This window comes from Octopus bimaculoides, chromosome 1 (genome assembly GCF_046866305.1).
Source record: "Octopus bimaculoides isolate indiv1 chromosome 1, ASM4686630v1, whole genome shotgun sequence".
Lineage (NCBI taxonomy): Eukaryota > Metazoa > Mollusca > Cephalopoda > Octopoda > Octopodidae > Octopus > Octopus bimaculoides.
In genome coordinates this window covers 109,242,599-109,270,098 of record NC_142928.1, presented here as the reverse complement: position 1 = coordinate 109,270,098, position 27,500 = coordinate 109,242,599, and the positions used below count along the sequence as shown (strand labels likewise).

General features: G+C 39.8%; 1 protein-coding gene across 8 annotated transcripts in view; it reads left to right on the top strand.

Annotated features, from left to right (window-relative positions):
* The window catches only part of LOC106883614 (sodium-dependent neutral amino acid transporter B(0)AT3), a 118,581-nt gene that overhangs the window by 42,516 nt on the left and 48,565 nt on the right, over positions 1-27,500 (top strand). For 7 of the 8 annotated variants that reach the window (XR_016242785.1, XM_052969179.2, XM_089355957.1 and 4 more), the window contains 2 exons: positions 25,057-25,500; positions 25,941-26,230. Coding sequence is in view for 7 of the 8 variants with exons in the window: in XM_052969179.2 (XP_052825139.1) it covers positions 25,057-25,500; positions 25,941-26,230 (734 nt within the window). In the remaining variant the exon portion in view is untranslated. Of the gene's footprint in view, positions 1-17,973; positions 18,178-25,056; positions 25,501-25,940; positions 26,231-27,500 lie in introns of all 8 variants that reach the window. The other variant, XM_089355955.1, reaches the window with a different exon arrangement.

The window sequence follows — 27,500 nt, the reverse complement described above, 5'->3', positions numbered from 1 at the left end:
AAATCTTTCACATACCTATATAGCAGAATGCTATAGGTTTCATGTTATTAGTATACATGTAGACCGGTTTCTGGTTTGATATAAATCTTACCTTCATCAGCACATGTTAAACATTTGAAAAATCTGCCCAACCCGTTACGTTGAAATCTGCTGGCCCTCTGAATTGTTTTGCGCCAAATCAGAACAGCTTCGGTGTGAAAAGTTACAATACGGAACAAATATTCAGGAGTGAATATTTATATAGATATTATTATTGCTATTATTATTGAGAGCAATATGGATCATTGATAATAACAGCAATAATAATATAATGCATACATATAGATAGATAGATAGATAGATAGATAGATAGATAGATAGATAGATATGTTTCTTTATTAGCCACACAGGGCTCAACACAGAGGGGACAAAATACAAATGTAGAATTTTTTCTTTTCGAGGGGGGCGAAAACAAAGCAGAAAAAAAACAAAAGTGGGGACAACGATGAAAAAAAAACATCGCAAAACGTTTGGGGTATTTACAAAAAATACGAAATAATACAGAAAATCCCCAATAAATGGGGAGGTTATCCGTGGAAAGAAAAACCTACGAAAAGACCACGGTAACCTCGGTCTTTAGTGTTACAGTTTGTTAAATAAAATTTCTTTTATTTATGCAAGAAACGTAAGTAACTCTCTGTTTACAAAATTTTAAAACGTTTTATAGAATCACGGTCAAGGTGGCTTCGTCATTTATACGTGCCATTCTTGCTACATGTATCCATCTTTTTTCGAAACATTTGCTAGACAACACTTGCCTCTCTACTCTCACCTTCCTTTTCAAGTGATACTTGAAAAAGTTGATGAGAGATTGACCAGAGAGGAAAGTATTTGTCTCTAATCCTTTCAGACGCGTCCACCAGATGCATTCTTTCGCCATAGCCACAAGTACGATAAATACAGCTCTTCCTTCCCGTTTAAAGGAAGGAGGCGTGACGATATTGACGATAGACTCTGTTGATAAACCGACTCGTCCCACACGCGACAGCAGTCGTTCGACATAAGCCCACAGCTCCGAAATGGTTGGACACTGCACGAGTGCGTGCAGAACGGTTTCATCGCTCTGACCGCATCTCGGGCAGGTCGGCCCCGCATTTCGCGAGCCGTGTCTATAGAGCTTATCCCGAACGGGTAGCGCCTCTCGGTAACACTGCCAGGCCAGGGATCTCTGGAAGTTGTCCATAGGTCCCGGCCCAAAAGTCGTCCTGAACAGGCGGGTCAGGTATTCCTCGTCGACGCCCAGGTTCGCCCCGAGATCGTCGTCGTACCTGCCCTCCACTAATCCCCTATAGAATGACTTCGTTGTGATGCAGCCGCTCAAGGTCGACCCAGGACGGCAAAGTTGTTGCAGAGCAACGCAACACTCACGGTGCCATTCGCCATTCCTCGGCCTCTTTTTGATCCACGACTGCAGCTCGGTCATGGAGACGAGCTGCGGGAAAGCGCGTCGCACAAACGGCGACCACACCTGCTCACCGTCGTCTACGTAGAGCCGGAGATGTCGCAGTCTCAGCGCATGTCTGCGCATCATCAACCATAGCATGCCCAGCCCTCCTTTCAGCGGGTGTTGGCAACAAACGGATCGCTTCACCATCGGAACGCTTCCTTTCCACAAAAAGCGGAAGAGGATGCGCTCCATTTCAGTGATGGCGCGATCGGGACAAGGCACGACGGTCAGGCGGTATTCGATGACGGATGTGATGTACGCGTTCGCCACCTCCGCCCGACCGCTTAGGGACAGCTTCCTCTCGGACCATTGCCGGCAGAGAGTGGCCACCCTACTCGTTATCTCGTCCCAGTTCTTCTCCGTTTGCAGGTCCGGACCGAACCAGACTCCGAGCAACTTGACCGGACCGTCCGTCCAGCGTCCCACTACTGATGCGCTGCCGGACGGTATGGGCTTGCTTCTCCAGGTGCCGAGCAGCAAACCCACCGACTTATCCCGGTTGATTTTCGCTCCCGTCACCGCTTCGTAGTCTTTCAGCGTCTCGCCGACAAGCTCGATGTGCTCGTGGCTAGACGCTATGACGGTGACGTCGTCCGCGTATGCCGACACGCTCGTCCCGCACCCCAGTTCTCGCGGGATGCCCCTCAGCGTCGCCAGCTTCCGCAGTAGTGGCTCGAGAGTCAATACGTACAGGAGCGGCGATAGGTGGCATCCCTGACGAACCGAACGTGCAATGTCGAAGGGTCCCGATAGACGTCCATTGACGCGAACAACCGAACGGATGCCTGTGTACAAGGCAGCCATCCAGCCGCGGAAAACGGGACCGATGCCGGCCGCTTCGAGGACGGCCTCCAAGTATCGATGGTCTACCCTATCGAAAGCTTTGGATTGATCCAAATTGATCAGGGCCCCACCCATGCCAGGTTCCTTAACTACCCTCTCTATGATGTAGCGCATCAGATGGAGGTTGTCATGGATGCTCCGGCCCGGCACGGCGCACGTCTGCTCCGTGCCGACCAGTTTCTCGATGACAAGCGCCAACCGCTTGGCTAACACCTTGGCCAAAATTTTCATGTCTGCATTGAGCAGAGTGATGAGCCTAAAGTTATCTATGGCGTCCCCCTTGTTTGGATCTTTCTTCAGCAGCGTTACCGCTCCTCGGCTCACAAAACCGGTAATGCTCCCGTTCTGCTGCCAGTTGCAGTACACGGCCGCCAAGACGTCTCTAAACAAGTCTGGCATACAGTTGTAAAGCTCGTAGGGCAGACCATCCAAACCCGGAGATTTGTCCGTCGAGCAACCCGCCATCGCGTCCCTCGCCTCCTCCGCCGTGATGACCCCTTCGCAGCACTCCGCCTCTCTTGCCGAGAGTCGTGGCAAGCTGTGCAGGTAGGCACTAAAGTCCACCCTGCCTTCTCGCTCGCCACTCCTCCCGAACAGTCGGGCAAAATGCCGCTGAAACGCCTCGCACATCTTGCTCGGCTCGAGCAATTCGCGCCCCTGTTCGTCTACCAGAGACCGGATGGTGGCTCTGTTACCCCGCTGCGCCTCCGCCACCCGAGCCTCTCGTGCGGCTCCAACACCTTCATTCCTCAGAGCACGCATCCTTGCCCTGACAGCACACCCTTCGTGTTTAGCATTGAAGTGTTGGTCATGGGCCAACCTCGCCGCTAAAACATCGGATGCGATGCCACTTCGCAATGCCTCTTCTAACTTTATCACTAGCTCCACCTCTACTCTGTTCCTCTCTACAGCTAGTGCCCTGCTATACCTTATTGCTTCCGCCCTTACTGCTCTCTTGAGGGCAAACCACCATTTGTTGTTGACGATGGCTCCCGTCAAAGCCCTCTTTACTAACGTGCTAATCCGGTCTCTGAAAACCTGTCTCGACGGGAAAGACGCGTTTAGTTTCCAGTAACCGGGACCCTGCCTATGTGCCTTATCTAAGTCTAGCGTACACGTCACAAGTTTGTGATCCGTGTAGCAGACTATGTGGAACTGTGGACATCCTAAACTATCTCTATCTCTTGTCCTACACACTATCCTATCTAGATACGATCTCGACGACCCAATGCGGTTGCTCCAAGTCCACGTTGGCACATTTGGGTGGTCGAGTCGGTACCTGTCAGACAACTGGAAGCGTCTGAGCAGGTCTATGAGGCCTTTGCATCCCCTTCTAGTTTTGTCACTCCCCACGTAGTCTAGATGCGTGTCCAAGGTAGCATTTCAATCCCCCACTAAAAGTAAGGGACGAGACGTTCCCATGAATACTTCTAGACGTCGAAAGAAGTCTTACCGACCTGTTAAAGGAGGCACATAAACTGCCAGCAACCGAAAAGCGCCTCCAACGCTGCCGTCCACATCTAGGACAACCAGTCTACCCTCCGGGTCCGTAAATATCGTCTTTACTTGGAGATCCAGACTCTTGCGAAAAAGAACCGCCGTGCCACTACCGCCCATCCTCGGCAGACAGGGAGAAAAATAAATGTTAAACTGTCCGCCAAACATGGACTTTAGGGCCCGCGGTTCATGGAGTCTGGTCTCACTAATGGCTATGATATCCAAATTGTGTGACTTGATGTCATTTAAGAGGTACCCTTGTTTCCAAGGCGACCCCAAGCCACGCACATTCACACAGCCAATCTTCACCATGATTCTATCAAAATTTGTGTTTTACACACGAAAGGAGAGAGAGAGAGAGAGAGTTACTTACTGTCCGAAAGTTCTTGGCTCTTGGCCTCACAACCTTCTCTCAGAAGGTTTTTGTATAGTTTTTTTTATGAATATTTCTGGAATCTCCCTACTGTATCCGGGTAGAGAGATTTCAGTGTATTGTATGTGCTCCGTGTTACATGTATGATTTTGATGTGTTGTGGTGGTGTTGTGCGTGGGTGATTGCTTGTTTTCGTGTCATTATCTGTTATGTTAGTGTTTGACCTAATGAATTTCATTAGGTCTGGATTGTTTGTGTTTATTGCTGTCAAATTTGTTGTGGGGTTCTGTGTTGGTGCGTTTGTGTTGGTGTTTTTGTTTTCTGTGGATGTGTTGGTTTCGGGGCTGGTAAACCTCCCCGCTTTGTTTGTTTGTTTTTCCGTTCTTTTTTTACCCCTTTTTCTTCTTCCCCCCGTGGCCACTTGCCAAGCCTCTGTGTCATCTTCATCTGACATGTTGGAGGAATCGGAGGATGGGAGGGGAAGGGTGTTGGGGTCTATTTTTGTGTGGGTTGATTTTGTTGTTGGTGGTGTTGGTGCTGTTTCGTGACAGTTGGGATGTGGTGTTTTGGTTTTGGGGGATCGGGTGGGAGTCTTTTTCGTGTTCCCTTCTTGTGGGGTTGTTGTTGTTGGTGTTGGTGGTGGTGATGGTGCTGATTCTGTTCTTGATGGTACTGGTGGTGTTGTTGTTTGGTTCGGCTGTGTTGCTGGCTGCTGGCGTTTTTCCATTTCGTTGTACAACTGCTTGACCAGTTGTGCATATGGCGGTGTAGGCAGTAATGCTGTTTTTTTCTTGTGTTTTTCTTGTTGTTGTTGTTGTTGTTTTTCTTTGTATTGTTGCCGTTGTCGTTGCCTTTTCTTCTGGGCTACTGGGCATGTTTTTTGAAGGTGGGTTTTGCTACTACAAACGTAGCAAACTGGCCTTCTGCCTTCGACGAAAACATGAAAAATTGAATCCTCAGTTAATTGGATTCTATGTGGAATTTTTTCCCAGTTTGCTGGATCAATTTGTACCAGGAGTTGAAATTCCTGGCCAATCCAGTTTTGATTGCAAACGGCAGATGCTTCTAGTATGTTTATCTCCTCCTCTATGCCTAGACATATGGCAGATACTAGCCATTCTTCCTCAATTTCAGGAGGCACATTCGAAATTTTTATTTTCGTAACCCTACGACCAAGGTACGTAGGGATCATGAGCAGGTTCTCATGCTGTAATGACTTAGTGGAGAGGTCCTTCGCTCGCTGCTCGCTGTCTAGTCTTACTTCTATCGTTCCGAATTTCAAACCTCTCGTTATGTAAGTCTTGTAAGACCAAATCGGCTTTAAGCATCTCTCAACATTTTCTTGGGTGAATTTTTCCACTGTCTTTGTCTTTAAATTAATGGTTCTGTAGATGATAGTTTTTTTTTCGATGTTTATCTTAAAGTCCGCGGGCGTTTGAAGATGGACTGTAACGTCCTTTTTACTTAGCATGCTTTTGCATGCAAGTAATTTCTCTTTCGATATATTCAAAATTCTTTTCCTAGGCTTCAAAGCCTCGGCAAAGTTCGTTGTGGTGGTGGTAGTGGTGGTATCAGTGGTGAGGACAGACGCGTTTAGTTTCCAGTAACCGGGACCCTGCCTATGTGCCTTATCTAAGTCTAGCGTACACGTCACAAGTTTGTGATCCGTGTAGCTGACTATGTGGAACTGTGGACATCCTAAACTATCTCTATCTCTTGTCCTACACACTATCCTATCTAGATACGATCTCGACGACCCAATGCGGTTGCTCCAAGTCCACGTTGGCACATTTGGGTGGTCGAGTCGGTACCTGTCAGACAACTGGAAGCGTCTGAGCAGGTCTATGAGGCCTTTGCATCCCCTTCTAGTTTTGTCACTCCCCGCGTAGTCTAGATGCGTGTCCAAGGTAGCATTCCAATCCCCCACTAAAAGTAAGGGACGAGACGTTCCCAGGAATACTTCTAGACGTCGAAAGAAGTCTGACCGACCTGTTAAAGGAGGCACATAAACTGCCAGCAACCGAAAAGCGCCTCCATCGCTGCCGTCCACATCTAGGACAACCAGTCTACCCTCCGGGTCCGTAAATATCGTCTTTACTTGGAGATCCAGACTCTTGCGAAAAAGAACCGCCGTGCCACTACCGCCCATCCTCGGCAGACAGGGAGAAAAATAAATGTTAAACTGTCCGCCAAACATGGACTTTAGGGCCCGCGGTTCATGGAGTCTGGTCTCACTAATGGCTATGATATCCAAATTGTGTGACTTGATGTCATTTAAGAGGTACCCTTGTTTCCAAGGGGACCCTAAGCCACGCACATTCACACAACCAATCTTCACCATGATTCTATTTATACGTGTGCTTTAAAGCACAAAACAAAAGAACAGAAAGTTACTTACCGTTAGAAAGTTTTGTTTCCTCCTTGGATTTTTCACCAAGGAGGCTATTGTACAATTTCTTGCACAAATATTTCTGGAATCCCCCTACCGAGTTGGAGTAGAGGGATTTTATTGTGTTGTGTAATGCTGGTGTTACATGAATAATTTTAATGTGTTTTGGCGGTGTTGTACGTGGGTGGTTGTTGGTTTTGATATCGTTATTTGTGATGTTTGTTTTAGAGTTGATGTAATTCATCAACTCTGTGTTTGTACTGTCTATTGCTGTTAGCATTGTTTTTTTTATATTACTATTGGTGTTAGTAGTATTTTCGGGAGATGTGAATCTCCCTGCTTTGTTTGTGTTTGCATTTTGTTTTGTTTTCTTCTTACTGCGCTTCCTCTTTCCTTTCGTAGCTATTTTCCACTCCTCCCCACTCTCTTCATCGGATGATGGGAGATCTGAGGAGTCAGAAAGAGGTAACGGCAAATTTTGTGCGTCTGTGTGTGTTTCTGTGAATGTTTGTGTTGCTGTCTTTATTGATGTTGGCTGCTTGTTATTTATGTGTGGTGTATGTGATATGGGGGAGGGAGAGGCAGTCTTGGAATTTTCTTTTTTTTCTTCTGTTTTTGCAGTTTCTGTTGTCTTTTCTGTTGTGGTTATTGCTGATATTTCTGTTGTTGTTTTTTGTGTTGCTGGTGGTGTTGGTAGTAAGGTTTTTCTGTTGGGGGTATTTGGTAGTTGCTTCTGTTGTTGTTGTTGTTGTTGTTGTTGTTTTTCTTTGTATTGTTGCCGTTGTTGTTGCCTTTTCTTCTGGGCTACTGGGCATGTTTTTTGAAGGTGAGTTTTGCTACTACAAACGTAGCAAACTGGCCTTCTGCCTTCGACGAAAACATGAAAAATTGAATCCTCAGTTAATTGGATTCTATGTAGAATTTTTTCCCAGTTTGCTGGATCAATTTGTACCAGGAGTTGAAATTATTGGCCAATCCAGTTTTGATTGCAAACGGCAGATGCTTCTAATATGTTTATCTCCTCCTCTATGCCTAGACATATGGCAGATACTAGCCATTCTTCCTCAATTTCAGGAGGCACATTCGAAATTTTTATTTTCGTAACCCTACGACCAAGGTACGTAGGGATCATGAGCAGGTTCTCATGTTGTAATGACTTAGTGGAGAGGTCCTTCGCTCGCTGCTCGCTGTCTAGTCTTACCTCTATCGTTCCGAATTTCAAACCTCTCGTTATGTAAGTTTTCTAAGACCAAATCGGCTTTAAGCACCTCTCAGCATTTTCTTGGGTGAATTTTTCCACTGTCTTTGTCTTTAAATTAATGGTTCTGTAGATGATAGTTTTTTTATCGATGTTTATCTTAAAGTCCGCGGGCGTTTGAAGATGGACTGTAACGTCCTTTTTACTTAGCATGCTTTTGCATGCAAGTAATTTTTCTTTCGATATATTCAAAATTCTTTTCCTAGGCTTCAAAGCCTCGGCAAAGTTCGTTGTGGTGGTGATGGCGGTAGTGGTGGTATCAGTGGTGAGGACAGTGGTTTTGTTAGCAAGGACATTTGTGTCCTTGTTGTTGCTGCTGCTGCTGCTGCTGCTGTTGTTGTTGTTGTTGTTGTTGTTGTTGTTGTTGTTGTCACTGGTTACGTTGGCAGGCAAGACTGCTGTAGCAGCAGAGTCTTTCTTTTTCTCCATTCTCTCCTTTAACTGTGAGGAAGGAAGACTAGGAAATTCTTTTTCGAACGAAACACTGCAGAATGCAGCGTTCATTTCACAAAAATTTTCATGGCTACAAGACGCCATCGTCTCAAAAAAAACGGCTAGAAAGCCGAAATTGGTTTTTATATCCTGGAAATGTGCCACACAGGGCAGATTTCCGTCGCAAAAAACTTGCACCAGAGAGTATACAAGTTGTTATACAACTTTGTATATAAAATAAACTTTACAAACAAAGTTTTTAAAACATGAAAAAGGCAAAACTTACGGAGCCGACACGTCTACCGTCCGTCCATAGAGATAGATAGATAGATAGATATACATACATACACACATACATACATATACATACATACACACATACATATATACATATATACACACATACATACATACAGGTATGTATGTATGTATGTATGTATGTATGTATGTGTGTGTATATATATATATATATATATATATATATATATATATATATCGTTTATTCCATGCTAGAAATCAGGGTAAGACCAGGTGTGTGAAGGAAGACCAACTGTGTAGACTTTGTGAAGAAAGAGGTACATTGGCACACATCTTGTTAGGATGCAGAGTAGCCCTTTCTCAAAGAAGAAGCAAGTGACGCCATGGTATGGTGCTTGCAACACTTGCTCACAGCGTAGAGCAGGAAAGGCTCAAGAAACATCATCATCAAAGGAAAGCAACAGCTGCAATTAAGTTCGTGAAAGAAAGGGAGAGGCCAATAAAGTCAGCAGACACATTTCATAGCTTGCTGCATGGATCCCAATCATGGGATATGAAAGTGGACCTGGAGGAGAGACTGCAGTTTCCACGGGTCATCCACACAACTCTGACGGTAGATGTGGTTCTGAGGTTTGAAAAGATCAAGAAAACGATCTTAATTGAGCTCACAGTCTCGTGGGAAGAGGGGTGTGATGAGGTCCATGAACGGAAGCGTGCCAAATATGAGAGCCTTCTGCAGGATAGCAAGGAGAAAGGATGGCAGGTATAGCTTTTCTCAGTCGAGGTTCGCTGTAGGGGGTTCCCTGCTCAGTCGACATGGCGGATGCTTACAATCTTTGCAATGAAATGAAAGGAGCGAAGGGCGGCTGTGCGCAGGATGGAAGAGGCAGCTGAAAGAGCTTCTTGTTGGTTATAGAGCAAGAGAGATGAGTTAAGCTGGAAGCCAGGAGATGAGGAGCAGTCATTTGGCCACCTTTGCTGACCCACCAATGGAAGGGTGTTACGGTTCAGGGTTGAAACACCCGATAAACGTTGGATGTCGTCTGATGACATCAGTTACTCCTGGCCAAAGCTCCAGTCACTTTGGTGAATGGAAGAAACACCTCTTTTTTTGGTATTATTAACATAACATAACACACACACACACACACACACACACACACACACACACACACACACACACACATATATATATATATATATATATATATATATAATGCCTTTGTTCTTCTCTAACCGAAAAATCATTTATTATGATATATATTATATATATTATATATATATCCCTCTCAATTATATGTCTAACCAATATCTTTTTTTTTTGTTTTGTTTTGTTTTTTGTTTTTTGCTTCAAACTTATTCAATCAAAACTTGTCTTGATATACAAATATCTCCATTGTATAACGTTTAGAGCCTTACTAACGTTCTTTTGTTACATAATCACACACACACACACACACAAAGGAAGGGAGCACAAGAGTAATATTTGTAACCATATTCAAGCAACGTTTTTTCACACGAAATTGTGTATCACAGTCGGAGTCGTCACAGTCCAAATAACCTGCTATTAGTAAATAGTGAATATACTGTGTTTATCATAGTACAAGTACAGTACCCTCAACACCTGGCTATTGTATCAAAGTAACATGAGACTAAAAGATGTGATTTCAGAAAGAATTAGCCACTACACGTTAAAGCTTTCTTGTTGGTTCATGTATACGTGTGTGTGTGTGTGTGTGTGTGTGTGTGTGTGTGTGTGTATGTTTGTGTGTGTGTGTGTTTGTGTGTGTGTGTTTGTTTGTGTGTGTGTGTGTGTGTGTGTGTGTGTGTGTGTGTGTGTGTGTGTGTGTTATAACGTGAGCATACACGTTTGATGTATTTATTACACAAATAAATAGTTGGTTGTAGTTATCTAAAAATAACCTATCGTAGAAATATATGTTAACACAGAACGCACTCCATACTACTCGAACGACACGCAGTAGGTACGATATGCAGTATTCACTGTTCAACTACTGACTGTTAAACCAGCACACATCGAACTAACACGGTAAACCAACATGGTTTGTTTAGGTGTTGGCACATCAAACGTATCATAAAAGACTCCCATCAGAGTTTCGTTTCTTGTGGCCGTTTCCTCAGTAAACCCTATTTTTAGTTGATTTATATGTCTCTTATGTTCTTAGTTATGATCTTTTACCAAAAATAGCACTTTTCCAATCTTTTTAGCAATCACTCCGTCTTCCCACGTTTCATTACCGTTTTTATGCATTTTAAAGAAAACTTCGTCACCAATTTTGAAAAATTTTGTATTATATCTATTGTCCGATATTTTTCTTTATTTTTTACCCGGTAACAACTTGTTCAACACTGATCTAATCTTTCTAGCGAACATTAATTCAGCAGGTGACATTCCAGACGGGGTATTGGGATTTGGTGTCACTGATATACCCTCAAAAACTAAAGTGTTAGATCATCCATTATTTCGTTGTTCGTTTTCTTTAAAGCCTTCTTAAATATGTTGACAAAACGCTCCGCTTGTCCATTTGACCTAGGATGATACGGCAAAGTGGTCACATATTTGATACAGAACATTTTACAGAATATTTTGAACTCATCTGTAGTAAACTGAGTTCCATTGTCAGACACAGGAATACCATATCTGGTGAACAATTCATGTAAAAAACTTACTGCAATCGAGGACGTCGGTTTTTCACACTTATGTACTTCAGGCCACTTAGAAAAACTGTCCACCACAATAAGGTAGTGTGAACCGTTAAGTGGACCTGCGAAATCAACATGCAGTCTGGACCATGGAATATCTGTTTGTGGCCATTGTTACCATTTTGTGGTAGGTTATTCTGTTGTTAGAGCACAGCCTCTGTGTACTTTCACTAATTCTTCAATCTCTCGGTCCATTCTTGGTCAATGCACATAGCTTCTTATCAAGGACTTCATTCTTGACCAATGTGAAATTCTTTTAGTATTCGTGTCTGTGGTGTGGCCGGCACTACCACTCTTTGTGCGTACATTAGCACATTATCACTAATTGAGAACAGGTTCGAATTCGTGTTGCGTTTTGCAAAACATTTTTGATTTCTCTTTTTTCAGCACTCGGAAATCCTTCCATTTTTTTTCTTAATAAATTCATCATTTCCAGCTTTTAGTTTGATTTCTTCTAATGTAACTGATAATTCTCGTACATTACATAAAATGCTTTTAATTTCCTTTTCTGCTCGTAACACTGCGATCACGGTATCCTCAAACGGTTCAGTAATTTTTTTTATATCAATCTTGATAAACAATCAGCGTGTCCTACTTCCTTAGATGGTATAAACTCCATCTTAAAATCGAAATTTAGTAATACAGTACCCCAGCGTTGCAACCCATTAGCAGTATAGGTAGAGATTCCTTTCTTCGACCCATATATAGATAATAACGGACGATGGTCAGTCTGTAGTTGAAAATATCTACCGGGTAAGAATCTATGGAATTTTTTTACGGCGAAAATAATCGCTAGAGCCTCTTTTTCAATTTGGCTGTAATTTTTCTCTGCTGGTAGCAAACACGAAGCATGGGTCACGGTCTTCATGTTACCTTCTTCTTATTTATGTTGAATTACTGCTCCAATACCGTACTCACTGGCATCTGAAGCTAATACTCCAATGTAGAATCAAAATGTGCTAATGACCTATCTGAAGTTAACATCTTTTTTATTTCGTCGAACATCTTCTGACAGTTTTGAGACCAATTCCACTTTACATCTTTTTTTTTTTTTTCAGTAAATTATTTAGTGGAGCTCTTACCTGTGCATATTTAGTCTATAAATCTGATAATAGTTTGTAAGTCCCAAAAAATCTTGTAAGATAAATATATTTATCAGAGGGGGTATATATTTTTAATCGCATCTGCCCTCGACGTATCTGGTCGACGACTATCTTTATCAATAATTTGTCCGAAGTACTTAATTTTAGGCAAAAAAAAAACTCACATTTCTCCTCACCCAGTTTGAAACCGTAATCTTTTATTTTTAAAAAACACATTTCACATGCTAAACATGTTGATCACGGCATTCATTTTTAATTAATATATCATCCAGGTAGGCCATCATGAAGTTACACTCTGCAAGCACCGCATCCTTCACTTGTAGGGATATAGTCGGAGCAACTTTTATGCCAAACGTGAACCAGTTAAATTTGTACAGACCTTTATAGGTATTAATTGTTAATAGTTTAGTACATTCGTCTTCCACTTGTATTTGTAAATAAGCATCAGAAAGACCTAATTTCGAGAACAATTTACCACCATTTGGCTTCGATAATATTTCCTCTGTCTTAAACATTCGTTTAGTCCTGTCGAGAAATTTGCACATACTCGCATTTTATTGTTCTTTTTAACATACACTGTTAGAGACACCCAATCTGGTTAGTCGAACTTTTCAATCACTCCCGTGTATTCCAGTCTGTCTAATTCCTTATTCACCTGTTCCAGTGGTGCAAGCGATACATTACGTTTGGGTTTGAAAACAGGTAATGGATTTTATTTTACCTGAAATTTTTCCTTAAATTTATTGCACCAACCCTATTCGCCCGAAAAAAACATCAGGGAACAACCTTTTCACTTCTTTTAAAATTTTTCTGACTCTGTATTAGAACTGGCGCTCGACCCCATTACATTTTTACAAAAATTATTTATGGTTAACTCCCATAAGTCGAACAGTTCCATCCAGTCAGTTCCCAAAAGGTTACTTTTATTTCTTAATACATAAGTCATACCGCGAAATGTAACGCTTCAGATAATTTTGCCTTTAAAAATCTATTTAATTCCTGAGAGTCCACGTGCAATCTTTGAGGTATTTCTGTAGTGTAGGTTTCCCGATTGTTCTCTATGTGTTTTCATTAATTAAAGTGAAGTCAGTACCTGTATCTAACTGTAATTTTACATTTGTATTGTTAATTTTTGCATACACAAATTTCCTTTGAGTCTCGTTTTTATTTCTTGTCACCGATAAACTGTTTACATAATTTTTTCTGTTGAACCGTTTTCTAGGTTTTGTTTTACAATGTGATTTTTTATTACCTTTCTTACCATACTTGAAGCATTTTCGATTTTTATAAGGACACGGGTTAATTTTCTGCTTCTCATTTCTTATTTTCGGTCGCACCGACTGTATATAAAAGCAGTTTCTCACTTCAATTTGTTATTCTCTGGCATTTCTTAGATATATCTTATAATGTTAGATTCTGATTCTGTTCTAATTTTGTCAGAATTAGGTTACGAATTTCGCCATCTTTCTTTGCCGTTAAACCTTGCATTAAAATTAAACATTTAAACATATTTGGTGTTACTTCATTAATTTTAAATCTCTTGCATTCCCTATTAACGATCCCAGCGTATGTAAAAAATCTTCGTTCCCTTTTTTGTAATATTCATGTATTGCCAGCGCGTATTAGATAAAGAGCCTTTTTCGCTGAAGATCTTTGATAGAATATTCACCGTTTCTTCAAAACAGACTTCACCCGGTTTCTTAGGTAATACGTAATTTCAATATTTCTCATGTCCGGCCGGTGTCAACTTTCTCAACAAAAGTCGAGTTTTTTTTTTCGTCTTGCCAGTCGCAGCATTCTTCTCTAAAAATTTCCTCATACCTTCTAAAGTGAACAGAGAAAGTAGTACTCTTTATACGCGAATTCTCCGATCGAGTTGCGACCATGTCAGGGGTGAAAGAACTAGATGTATTTTCTGTTTCTTTCTGTACCAGTTGCTGTTGCTTCTGAAATTCCAACAGCTGCTGTGGTTGCCGTTGTTGCTGATGTTGTTGCCGTTGTTGCTGCTGCTGTTGTTGTTTCTGTAATTGAATTACCGAAGCTAGTAAACCTTCCATGTTCAAGCAAAAGTCAGTCCAGCATGAGCTTCGAATAATCTCGTCGCCAAAAATGTAATGATGTGAGTAGACACGTCTGGTGTAAAATTATATTACACAAATGAACAGTTGGTTGTGGTTATCTAAAAATAGCTTATTGCAGAAATATGTTAACATAGAACGCACTCCGTTCTACAAGAGCGACACGCAGTAGGTACGATACGCTATATTCATTGTTCAACTATCGACTGTTAAACCAACACACGTCGAGCTAAAACGATAAACCATCACGGTGAAGCTACCCCGTCAACTATTTTCTTTATTTAAGCACTCAGGCTTTTACACAGAGAAGACAGCACAAGGACAGACAGAACACCACAGTGGGGACAAAAAACACAAAACTAATCAAAATGAGAGCGATGTTATATAATAACGAAAATGAAATGGCTGCATGAGCCCCACTCTGATGCAGTACCATTTGAACGTTTTTACGCACAGTTTATATTTTCTTTTTTCCTTTGTTTTTTCCATTATAATCGTTTTGTTTTTGTTTTTTTAAGAAACAATTTTACTTACTTTTTTTAATATCTCATAAATGGTTCCAGTTCTCTTAATTCCACCACTGGCGGCAGTTCGTCAAACTCCACCACAACTACCGGCGGATCAATGCCCCTTCCACACATTTCCTTTAACCTGTTATATCTGTCTTTATCAATTACAATAGCCTTCACATTTTCCGAGTAAATATCCGTAGGCAACTTAACCCTTATAATAGATTTTAATTTCGTTATCTTTCTTTCAGTTGCTGTGTTCTAAGCGTATGTAACGAAATTCCACCTGTGCTTTTTCGGCTTTCTCGCTTGTTTGCCTTTTCCTTGCTCCACTTTTAGCACCTTCTCTCTGTCTTTATCCACCTCAATTTTGGTTTAGTGTTGCTGTTTCACCTTCATGCTATTGTCTTTCTATACCGCCTAAATCTTCCTCCTCCACTGATATAGCTAGTACCCTTGTTACTGTCTCCTCTTTCTCAAGCTCCTCCTCGAGCTCTTCTTCAAGCTCCTTCTCAACCACCTTCTCAACCTCCTTTTCGACCTCCTTCTCCACCTTCTTCTAAATCTCCTTATCTACTTCTTTTTTTTGCCTCTCTGGCGGAGAGCTTACTCTTTCTTTTCTTTTTCGTTTCTTAACTACTGTGAATGAATGCTTCCTCTGTTATTGCCGTCTCTTTCACATCATCCTGTACCACTTCGTCCACCCTCTCCTGCTCTTCATCTGTTGTTCCTTCTTTTCTCTCTGGGACACCTCACCTTCATATGGCCTTTCTCTCCACATAGGTAGCATATGGGAGGCCTGCCCTCCACTACCACTCTCAGCCTCACATCCCCGGGCATGACCACCTCCTCCACAATCCCGTCCATGACCACCTCCATGCCATAACCCCACCAACCCAATCTTAAAAGTATATCTATAATAATAAATGGCAAGTTTGTGTGTTTGTGAATTTGTTACTTTAGCTCCTTCGAGACTATCCAACAGACCTTGATGAAATTTGACACATGTGGTGGGGGGCTTATGTCCATGCAGTCACTTACGCACTTAGAATTTTTTTAATCGATTTTTCAAAAATCGCAAAATTACGGCATTTTTCGCACTAGCCATTGTGACATCAATTTGACGAAAAATGCCAAAATTTGACGAAAAATGCCGAAATTTGACGAAAAATGTTTCATGGGTATAAACAGACAGCTTATTAAGGGTAATTTATTTAGCATTTGCTAATTCTTCATTTCAATGCGAATTGTTTTGATTTGCTAAAACTTATTATTTCAATTCATTGTTTTAATTCCCCAGGGTTTCAGATTTTGATTAGGTAAGAGCATTTTATTTCTCAAGCAAAATTTAAGCATTTTACACACTAACCGTCGTGACATCAATATGACGAAATCTGCCTACCTTGTTCATGAAAATGTTGGACCTGGATTTGCACCCAATAAGCAAGTTTCATTCCTGGGCCACTGCGTGTACGTACAATTAAATTTGTTACTTTAACTTGAAAAAAAAACAGGGTAAAGACGGTGATAGTGTTACTATTTATCTAAAATTAAGTCTGTAAGGTGACAGATTTCGGTATCACGCAGAATTAAGGAAGTGCAGTGGGTTTCTTTGTAGTGGAACGGGAACAGACACAAGAGACGGTTACCTTTTTATGACATTCGCATTTTCATATATTGTATTTTTTTATTTTCTTAAAATTGCAAACAAGTCTGTGATTAACCATCGAATGAATATGCGATTTCTTTATTCTTACTTTTCCCCTTAAATTGATTTTGTTGTTTTTTCTTATGTGTATTTCTGAGTATGATCTTGTTCGTCTTTGTCAGAGGAATGCTGAAAATAGTATTTGAAGTGGGTATACAACATAGAATGACTAATGATGATATAGCAGTGCTCTGACTCTGGTCACCCGAGGATGCGCATGTTTACAGCTATTTTTGAATTAGTACAATATTGCATATAATTCATGTAATGTTCAGCAATTAACAACTAAGAATGATGCGTTGAACAATTGCATTGCTTTCTAATGAATCCTGTTCAATCCATTATATATATATATATATATATATATATATATATATATATATATATATATATATATATATATATATGTATATATATACATACAAATCAACAGAGAGACAGGAAGAGAGACGCTGTCAGATAGAGAAATGAATAGATATAATCTCCACATTCAAAACACGCCTCTAGTAAAAACGCATCTTTTAAGATATTGTATTGTTGTTAGAATATATGCGTGCGTGCATGCGTGTGTGTGTGTGTGTGTGTGTGTGTGCTGAGGGTGTTGAGAAAGCGTATTGCTCTGAAATCTGATTTTTCAGTCTAGAACCCAGAAAACGGATCAAACTAATATAGATAATGTTGGTTGTGTAAGGCCTTTTAAAGCTGATGTAATTTAATCCAAGGCCTTCCAGTCGAGACATTTTGGCTGCAGAAAAGTGTCTGTGTTTTCTGTTGGCTTTCCAAGATTAGATTAGAGGTTTTCTTCTTTGCTTTAAAAGCAAACGATTGTGACTTAAAACTAACAAATGCACCAAAGCTTATAGCAACACTAAGGATAGCAATGGTGGTGGTAGTGGTGGTGGTGGTAGTGGTGGTGGTGGTAGTGGTGGTGGTGGTAGTGGTGGTGGGGGAGGTCCAGTCTTGCCTCATGAATACGCATAATAATAGATCAAGTTTTGTAAATTAGAATTTGAAGTTAAGCATCCTTACATTTTGTGTCACCTTTCGCTAGACTCTTTTACTTCACACGATCTTAACGCTATTCACCATTACTATTGTCTGGTGTATCAGTTTTTCTCCCTTTCCATGTCTCTCTTTCCTTCTCTCTCTCTCTCCCTTCCTTACCTCTCTCTCTCTCCCTTCCTTACCTCTCTCTCTCTCTGTTTATATGTATTTGTATGATATCATTCCAAGTGCTTCAATGACAACGTATTGTTTTGAGATGTTACATTCTTCAGATTTCAATCTCCAAGTCCTTATGTTTGATCAATTTCAGAAACATTTTTCAGAGATGTATTTTTGTCAGCTGGAGCAGCACCTTCAACTACAAGACACGTCTTTCCAACATGATTTTTCACAACGATGTCTGGTTGGTTAGCCCGAATTTTCCGATCAATCTGAGCACTGAAATTTCCAAAGATAGCAACTCTAGCATTCAGAGTATCTTTTTGCGGTTTTATGTTCCCACCAATTCTCTTTTGTGAGTGTATCTATTGAGTTACTTTTTCATATCTTTGTAAGCACTCTGTTGGTGCTACTTGGCCGCATCAAAGGATTTCATGATCGATTGTCTCTGGATGTTCTCCGCATACGTGACGCGAAGGGCTGCATTTATGTTTCACAACATTACGCTGTTAATTTCTAGTAAGAAGGTATTGATCATGAGTTGTGATAACACACTGCTCAGTTTTGGGTTTGAGACAGGAGTATCTCAGCCATTGATGGTTAAGGGTTTTGTCTACATCAGAGTCTCTGATGCTAATCTGGATTTTGCTATACAATGGCTTTTGCTTCTATTTTTCCTTAATGCATTGGATACTGGTTTGTTTGGCAATGTCTTTTATTTGTTTTGCCTTTTCAGTTGGGGACACATTTTCTTTGGGTACTGGTTCTTCCAGCTGCATTTCTTGAAGGTATATTATTGTTTTTTGGCACTGAATACAACATTTTGGTATTTTAACGTTTCAGAACCATTGTTAACATCCAATTGCTTTCTTGTTGCAGGTAGGCAGAAAGTATCATGGTTGCAATTTTCAATGGGAGTTAAAATTGTGTTAAACCCCGACCGCCTTTTCTTTCGGAACTTATATTCAATATATGTTCGCTTTTGGGTAATGCATATGATGCATTTTCATCAGCTTTGAGATTTTGACATTAACTTTGTTGTTCTCATAGATAGATCAGCTTATAACATTGACAGTGTATCTGATCACAGGCATGGCTTACGTGTTTATGGTTTCAATTTTGTTTCTGGCATTCACCTCGGTTTTCAGAATAGCTCTTACTCTACGACAGCACTCCTTTCTTATCTTTTCTCTCATATAGTGAATGCCTAATTCTATCTCTTTCACAGTCTCCTAAATACTTATAATTTCCCTTAGGTTCTAAAACTTTTATTTCAGTATTTCTATCTAGAGTGATATTGCATGTGTTTAATAGTTTTTCCTTGAAACAAATGTAGCCTTCAATTTTGATGTCATCATTAAATTGCTTAATTATGCGAATGGGTGCTTGCAGTCGTTGATTCATTTTCGCAAAAAGTTTCAAGTCATCCGTATAAAGGTTATTGATAGTTTTTACTATACACCTTATTATATCCATGATTGGTTTCATTCGGAAGTTTACTTAGCAGGGAAAAAACACCAAACAGAATTATAAAGGAGATAATGAGTCTCCTTGGAAGATCGCATAATTGATATTGACTTCTCCAGAATTTGTGGTTTATTATTATTATTATTATTAGTAGTAGTAGTAGTAGTAGTAGTAGTAGTAGTAGTAGTAGTAGTAGTAGTAGTAGTAGTATCATTATTATTATTGTCGTTGTTGTTGTTGTTGTTGTTGTCTTTGCATAGTTTCTAACGCTGGAGATGTACAAGAGTGTTAGCTGTTCACTACCAGTGGACTAAGGTAACACATCTTATTTTTCGAGCACCTTCCGGAGTATTCGAGCGGTTCCGAGCAGTACTGTTTTCTCCAAGTGCTCTACTCTTATTGCATCTCCTATTTGTTCCACGTAATTCTCGAGATTTTTGCTCACTGTTCCCAGGGCTCCGACAATTATTGGTACTACTGCTACCATTTTCATCGACCACAACTGCTTAACTTCCCAAGCTAACCTATCATATCTCTCGACTTTTCTTTCTTCCTTATCGCATACCTTGTTGTCAGCTGGGCATGCTATATCTACGATCCAGCATAGTTTATTTTCTTTCTCAATTAAGATTATATCTGGCTTCCTATTCTCTATCTCATGGTCGCACTGAATCATAAGATCCCATAGGACCTTTGCATTTCTATTTTCGACGATGCCTTCAGGTTTGTGGTCGTACCAATTATTTGCTTTGTCAAGTTCATACTTGTTGCAAAGTGTCCAATGGATAAGCCTGGCTATATTGTCATGGCGTCTCTTATATTCCTTCTGGGCTAGTGGCGTACATTGGCTGGTAATATGTCATACGGTTTCACCGTTTTGTCCACAGATTCTGCACTTATCACTTTCTGCTGTGTTGTCTATTCTGTATTTTATGAAGTTTGTTCTTAGTGCTTGCTCTTAGGTAACACAGATTAGAGCTTCCGTTTCCTGTTTTAAATCACTTTTAGTCATCCACAGCCATCTTTTTTCTCTGTCTGTCTTATCTTCAACATCCCTATGAAATTGATTATGCATTCTTTCTTTACCCATCTATTTTCAGTTTCATTCGTTTTCAATTTCTTGTCTAGTGCTTTATCTTTGCAACCTTTCATCCTACACAAGCCTGACCTTCTTACTTCTATTAATAGCGGTTCTGTGGCATTTTTTTACATACCATGCTATGTTGTTTTCTTCTGCTCTAATGCTGTGTTCGCATCCAATAAGTTCTTTTCCCCCTCTTTTTCTTGTTACATACAGTCTGTCTATGTCACTTTTTGAGTGAAGTGACCCATATCTAGTTAGCAACTTCCTTGTCTTTCTGTCTAAGCTGTTTAGTTCGTCTACTGTCCATACAATTACCCCTGCTCCATATCTAAGGAGTGAAACCGCCCAGGTGTTGATAGCTTCAATCTTATTCCGTCCATTGAATTTCGACTTAAGGATCAGTCTCAGTCTGCGCAAGTACTCCACCTTAAATTTTTCTGTCATTTCTTTCTCCATCAATTTATCCATTTCCAGTATCCCCAAGTACTTATAACCTGTCTCTTCTATCTACTTCATAACCTCCCACGACGGTATCGTTAGCCCGTCCATACATTTGATTTTGCCTCTCTTCAAAACTAACACACCTCACTTTCTCAGTCCGAACTCCATTCTGATATCAGCACTGAAGGTATACACCGTATCAACGAGGGAACTGACTTGGGCTTTATTTTTACCATAAAGTTTGAGGTCATCCATGAATAACAAATGGCTGACATTTTGTTGGAAGCTTTTGAATACATACCCAGCTTTTGCTTTCCTCAGAATTAGTGTTAGTGGTATTAAGCACAGTACAAAGATCAGTGGGGACAGGCAGTTCACTTGGAAGATGCCCTCCTAATTTCTACTGTCCCTAAACTTCTTCCGTATGCTGTCAGGTCCATCCTCCAATTCGCCATACTTTTTCCAAGCAATTGCTCAACATTCGATGCAATACCAAATAGGTTCATACACTCCATAATCCAAGAATGTGGGATCATATCGTACACTTTACGATAGTCGATCCATGACATGGCTAAGTTACTTTTCCTCCACTTGCAGTCTCTAAGTACAGTTTTGTCTATCAGGAGTTGATCCTTGGTACCTCTGCACTTACGCTTGCAACCCTTCTGCTCATGTGGCAGGACTCCATTTTTTCCAGATGTTCGCACATTCACTCTGCGAGTATTCCAGTCAATAACTTCCACATAAGTCGCAAACAGGATATCGGCCTGTAATTGCCTACCGTATTGCCTTTTCTGATGTTTTTCAGGTACAGCACTGTCCTACCCAATGTCAACCACTCTGGTGTTACTTGGTCGGCATTTGACAAGGTGTTGAGTTGCGCAGCTATTCGTACATGATATTCACTAAATCTTTTGATCCAGTAGCCTTGAAATCTATCTGTTCCCTGGGGCTTCTAGTTGCTCATTTTTTTTTTTTTCTTTTTTGCTGATTTCCTTCACTTCCCTAACTGAAATGAGTAGTTTTGCCTGTTTTGGGCAGACTAATGTTCGTTTCAGTTATTGCAACCATTCAGCATCCTTCTTGTGCTCCTTATCTTTGCTCCAGATGTCACTCCAGAACTTTTGACTTCCCATGTTATCTGGTATCAACCTTTCATCTGTACACTCTCCATTTATTTCAATACAGAATCTCTTCTGATCTACTCTGAATAACCTATTCTCGTGGTAACCCTTCATTCTTTAGTCGTATCTTACCATCTTTGCTTTCTTTGCAACGAGGCGCTCGCTGTTTCAGTTCCTCCACTACTACTTTCAGGCCCTTTCTTTCAATAGTATACTTCCTTTTCAGCGCACTGTATTTTTATTCGCTTTTAAGCTCCCCTTTCTCTTTTCGGTCTTTTCGGAGATTATTATTATTATTATTATTATTATTATTATTGAGTGAGAGAGCAGTGCATGTCATCAAAGTGGGACTGGGGTAAAATATCCTAAGCCCATCATGACTACTCGTCTGATAAGGGTTCACAAGGCACATGCATCACAACCATATTTGCGCAATATGGTTATCTCGATAATCAGCACATGACCTTTCAGGTCATTTAAAATTTTCTTCAGGTTGGGTAGCCCAACCCACTCAAAGGTTCCGAGTAAGAGTTGCTTAAGGATGTTGAATGAAACACCAATAAGGTGAATTATTTAAACCCCAAAGAACTCCCCTTAACACATGGCTATGATGCTCCCCAATACTTCTGCTCATGATCAGAGATGCACATATCGTCAACTATCAAGGGACATGCTCAAGTGGTTAAGGTCAAACAACTGACCAGCAAATCTATGCTATTGAACAGAATATTTGCTGTCGCACATCTTTTATATTAAGATAAAACATTGTACATGATAACACTTCCAATCAGTTAAGAACAGAAGTCATGAAAGCCAGTATCTGGTACTGCATCATGGCATTTATCATTATCATTATTATTATTATTATTATTATTATTATTATTATTATTATTATTATTATTATTATTATTATTATTATTATTATTATTATTAAAATAAAGAAGAAGAGTTCCATAATTAAATTTGCTGAACAATATTTCGATATCTCGTGTACCTTCAACGGGTTCAAAATTTTATATGTCAGTCTACTTAATTTTTTTTTTTTTTGTTTTATAGATCTACACCATTTTTCATTACATTGGCTTGATATTTCCGGATGAATAAGCTCTGATTTTGAGCAGTCAAGATAAAGCCTTCACTCTCTGCCTTTAGCCCTGTGTTCCGTAGCTACTGATGGGTGTGCTTCTGGTCTACATCAGCTTGTTTGCTACGGACCACATATTTCTTATGCAGAGGTTTTTGTTCCCATCTATCATCCAATGTTCAAACGCATTTTGCTTCGCTATTGATTTCACCTTCTTTGCAACTACAATTGCCGCACTTCCATCATTCTGTTCAACCTGGGTATTATGCATAAACTCACTTGAAAACTTTTTGCTCTCCATCATAACAGAATGAAGGTATTTTTGTTCTTGCTCGAGTTCTTTTATGACTGTGTCAACATCCAACACCACCGAGTGTGAGGTCTTCAATTTCCCTTCTTGGAAAGTGGTCTTGGCACATTTATCAAGACCAAATTCCATCCCAATGTCATCACTGAACGCTTTCACAGTACATAGTAGTCCTTCGAGCTCATTATCGTCTTTGTCACAGAGTTTTAAGTCATCCATATAAAATAGATGACTTAATTTTTTGTCGCCAATTTTATATCCATACCCTGTTCTATAAAGTTCACTTGTAAGGGGTGTTAGGGCTATGCAAAAAATTAAAGGTGAAAGTGAGTCACCTTGGAAAATGCCGCAGTTGGTATTAATATTTTTTGTGATCATTACTCCATTAGAGTAGTATAATTGGAGATTCGTATTCCACACTGATTTATTGTGCTTCAGGAAGTTTGAAATCACAGGAGAAATTTTGAAGATATCCAGCGATTTCAAGATGCATGAATGCGGTGTGCTGTCAAAGGCCTTTTTATAATCAATTCATGCGGAACTGAAACTTCTGCGCTTGTTATGACTTTTCTCAAGGATCATGCGATTTTTGTTCAGTGGGAAAAATATCGTTCTGTTCCATAAATTTGTATGTTTTCTCCACGAGGATGAATGTTAAAATGTTATACGTGGTAGATAGATATGTTATGGGCCGATAGTTTTGGGGACATTTGGTTTCATTATTCTTCGGGAGTAGATAAGTAATAACTCTTGCTAACCAATCAAGTGTTTTCGTAGGATCTCTCATAAATTCATTGAATAACTGAACTAACTTTTCGTGTGCGTACGGGAGCAATGCGAGCCAGAAATTTGGCACCTTATCATTACCAGGAGATTTCCACTTATGAGCCTTCATGAGTGTTATCCTTAGGTTGGCTATTGTGATGTCTTCCCATGCTATTTGTGGTAAGTTTTGGTAGGATCCTTCTGTGCGTTTAATCCAGTCTGCATTTTCATTGTAAGTCTTTTTATCACTCCTATTATTATTATTATTATTATCATTATTATTGTTGTTGTTGTTGTTGTTGTTGTTGTTGTTTTTGTCGTTGTTGTTGTTGTTGTTGTTGTTGTTGGTGTTGTTGTTGTTGTTGTTGTTGTTGTTAATAATAATAATAATAATAATAATAATAATAATAATAATAATAATAATAATAATAATAATATTGTTGCTGTTGATGCTACTGCTGTTGTTTCTGTTTGAGATGTCTGAATCAGGTCAGCAGAGCGGCTGCAGCCATTTCTAGGAAAAACAGATTCTCTAGTGTAATCGAGTGAGTTGCTCTCAGCTTAATGAAATATCTTCAAACCTAATAGTGTGTAGCTATTGAGCTGTTTTGTAGTGGAACAAAATCTTTGCTACTGCATCAATAGGTTGATAGTAAGCAATTTAAATCGAGTCTTCAAAATGTGATGAAAACACGGTGGTTGTAGTAAAATATTTGACGATGCACTTTTCAAATCACATTTAAAATTTCCAGCTTAGGCATTTAATTAATGGAATTGATTAGTATTCCTCAACGAGATTGCCTCTCTACACGTGATAGTAATAACGGCAAAGAATTTGGTGCTTGTAATTATTATGTAACGAAAGATATTTTGTTTACAATTATTGTTGGTAGCTATGACCCAATAGAACAATTTTTTATTCTGAATAAGTGTCTGTATATCTTTACATTTATTGTTGGCAGGTAAACTTGTTCGAGGTCTTTTAAATCGCAAAAGACAACGCCGACTTCATCGTCGACAGCTCATATATAAAAAATTCATGAATTTTGATGATTTCCAATCAAAAATGGACAACGAAAAACCAGATTTAAATGATACTGATTCGGAAAGTTTTAGTATGCGGAGGAGTACTTCGTACAGCGAGGCACTCAATATCAGCGTTAGTGATAGTGTACAATCTTCCAATGTCTTTTCTGATCCGAGAGGTCCTTATGAACTGAGAATATCGTCGGAGATGTACACATCCGCTGTCACACTAAGACAATCGACGGATGAGTTAATTTTCACAGACGAGACTAGAGATTCGTGGGACAACAAAGTCCAGTATTTACTAGCTGCAATCGGTTTAGCTGTCGGTCTTGGTAATGTCTGGAGGTTTCCTTATCTAGCTCAAAAGAATGGTGGAGGTAAGATTTCCTAATTTCTCAAGCAATTAAATTCACATTCCGTTAATTTAAATGTATCAATATACACAGTAATCTCTTTTAACGACTAAATATTTGTACTATCAATTTCTATGTATAACGACAAAGACAATAATACTGCTGCTTATATCGGTCCAAGTAAATGTTTTGCAGTGTCAGTTCTGATAAAAAGAATATTTACAATCAACCCTTCCGTGAGAAATAGCCAAGATTAGACACATACCTACTTAAAAATCAGAAAATCAACAAGAACACAATAGGACCATTTCTTGTTTGTTTACATCTCGTTAAACCTAGTTTAAGTAATAATTTCAAGATTAACTTGTTACGTAACATTGATTTTCTACCTCATGTTTTATTTTATTAATTTATAGACACTTTTGAAGAACGTGGTGAAATACTATTAATTTATTTCATTGCAGGTGCTTTTCTACTTCCTTATGTTATAATGTTGTTTATAGAAGGTCTTCCGATATTCTATTTGGAAGTAGCTCTCGGCCAACGCATGCGGAGAGGCCCAGTCGGTACATGGGATCAGATTTCTCCTTATTTAACAGGTATTGGTTATTCGTGTATAATGGTATCCTACATAGTTTGTATTTACTACAATACAATCATATCCTGGTGCCTTTATTACTTTGCACTCAGCTTCCGCTCGGAACTTTTATGGGAAAATTGTCCAAATGAAACTGCAGCTTCAAAAGAATGTAATGTAAGTTTGTTTTTGTTTTTTATTTAATATGTCTTATTTTCATTTTCTTTTTCTTTATTTGTTAATATTACATTAGACAGATGTTATGATATAAGAAATCATCTTTTAAATCAATTTAAATGGTGACGACGTTTCGTCTAAACTTTAAAAACCCAATTTCTGTATCTTCTATTATTATTAAAACTCATACATCGTAGGTTGTGAATAAATAAATGTGCGGACTCATACATATTTAGTTTTGCTATAAAATTTAGTTCATGAGTGTCTTTTCGGCAGTTGATAAAAGCAGCTGAGTTATAATAATCACCGGTAGTTTAAGAGGGAGAAGTGAGCCAGATGGCTCGATCCTTATTTCAAGCTGCCAATTTAGTTTCTGAGATCCAATACATAGAAGTATAAGCCCATGTCTGTATATATATTTTCTGTTAATAAATGTACAATGCAACAAAAGTTTTATATGATCTTGTCTTTTAACCCGTTGAAACAGTAAGTTACACCGAGGAAACACTTAGCTTAGTTTAATGTGTGAACTCACAGATAATTTTAAATGTTGTTTCCGATAAACAGGAAAAACTTAGAATTCACGAAAGTGGATGGAAAAAAGGAAAAGTTTTGTTGGAAACTTTCCTCTTGGGGAATCGCTTCACTCTGCCTAAGTTACTTTTCTCGCTACACTGGAGTCAGCCCAAGATGATTGGGCCACTGATAACGTTACCATCCCCCAGAATACTGATGTTCAACGCAACTAGGACAACATCGGATGCAAGTCCACCTTCGACCGGCTACAGATATCACTAGACCAGCACCATCTCGCCTGCAGTTTGAAGTGGCGATTACGGAATTAAGAGATATTGTTGGTACATAATGACCTAGCTAGAATGGGATGCTTAAACCCGGCACGGTAAACAAGTAAAAAACTCGTTAATGATATGATGATACCGCAACTCAGAGCGGTGAACATACATAGAACGGAGCGGGCGGTATTATCACACTGCAGTACAAATGAAGAGTGAAAAAAAAAAAAAAAAAAAAAAAAAAACATACCTTACCGCCTTGCCTTCCACCGTTCCGCCTCGCCGCCAAATAGCGGTGCATGACTCAATGCGTCGCCCTCTTCATCTACCGACACCCTTCTAGATGATGAGTGCACCCGAATCAGAATGGCCTAGCACCTCGGTTTCCTCTTATGTGAGCCGCACAAATGTAGCTAGAAAGTGATAGTTGAGAAAGTCTCCATTATCCTGCAGCCTTAATGCGGGCCAATTCCCTC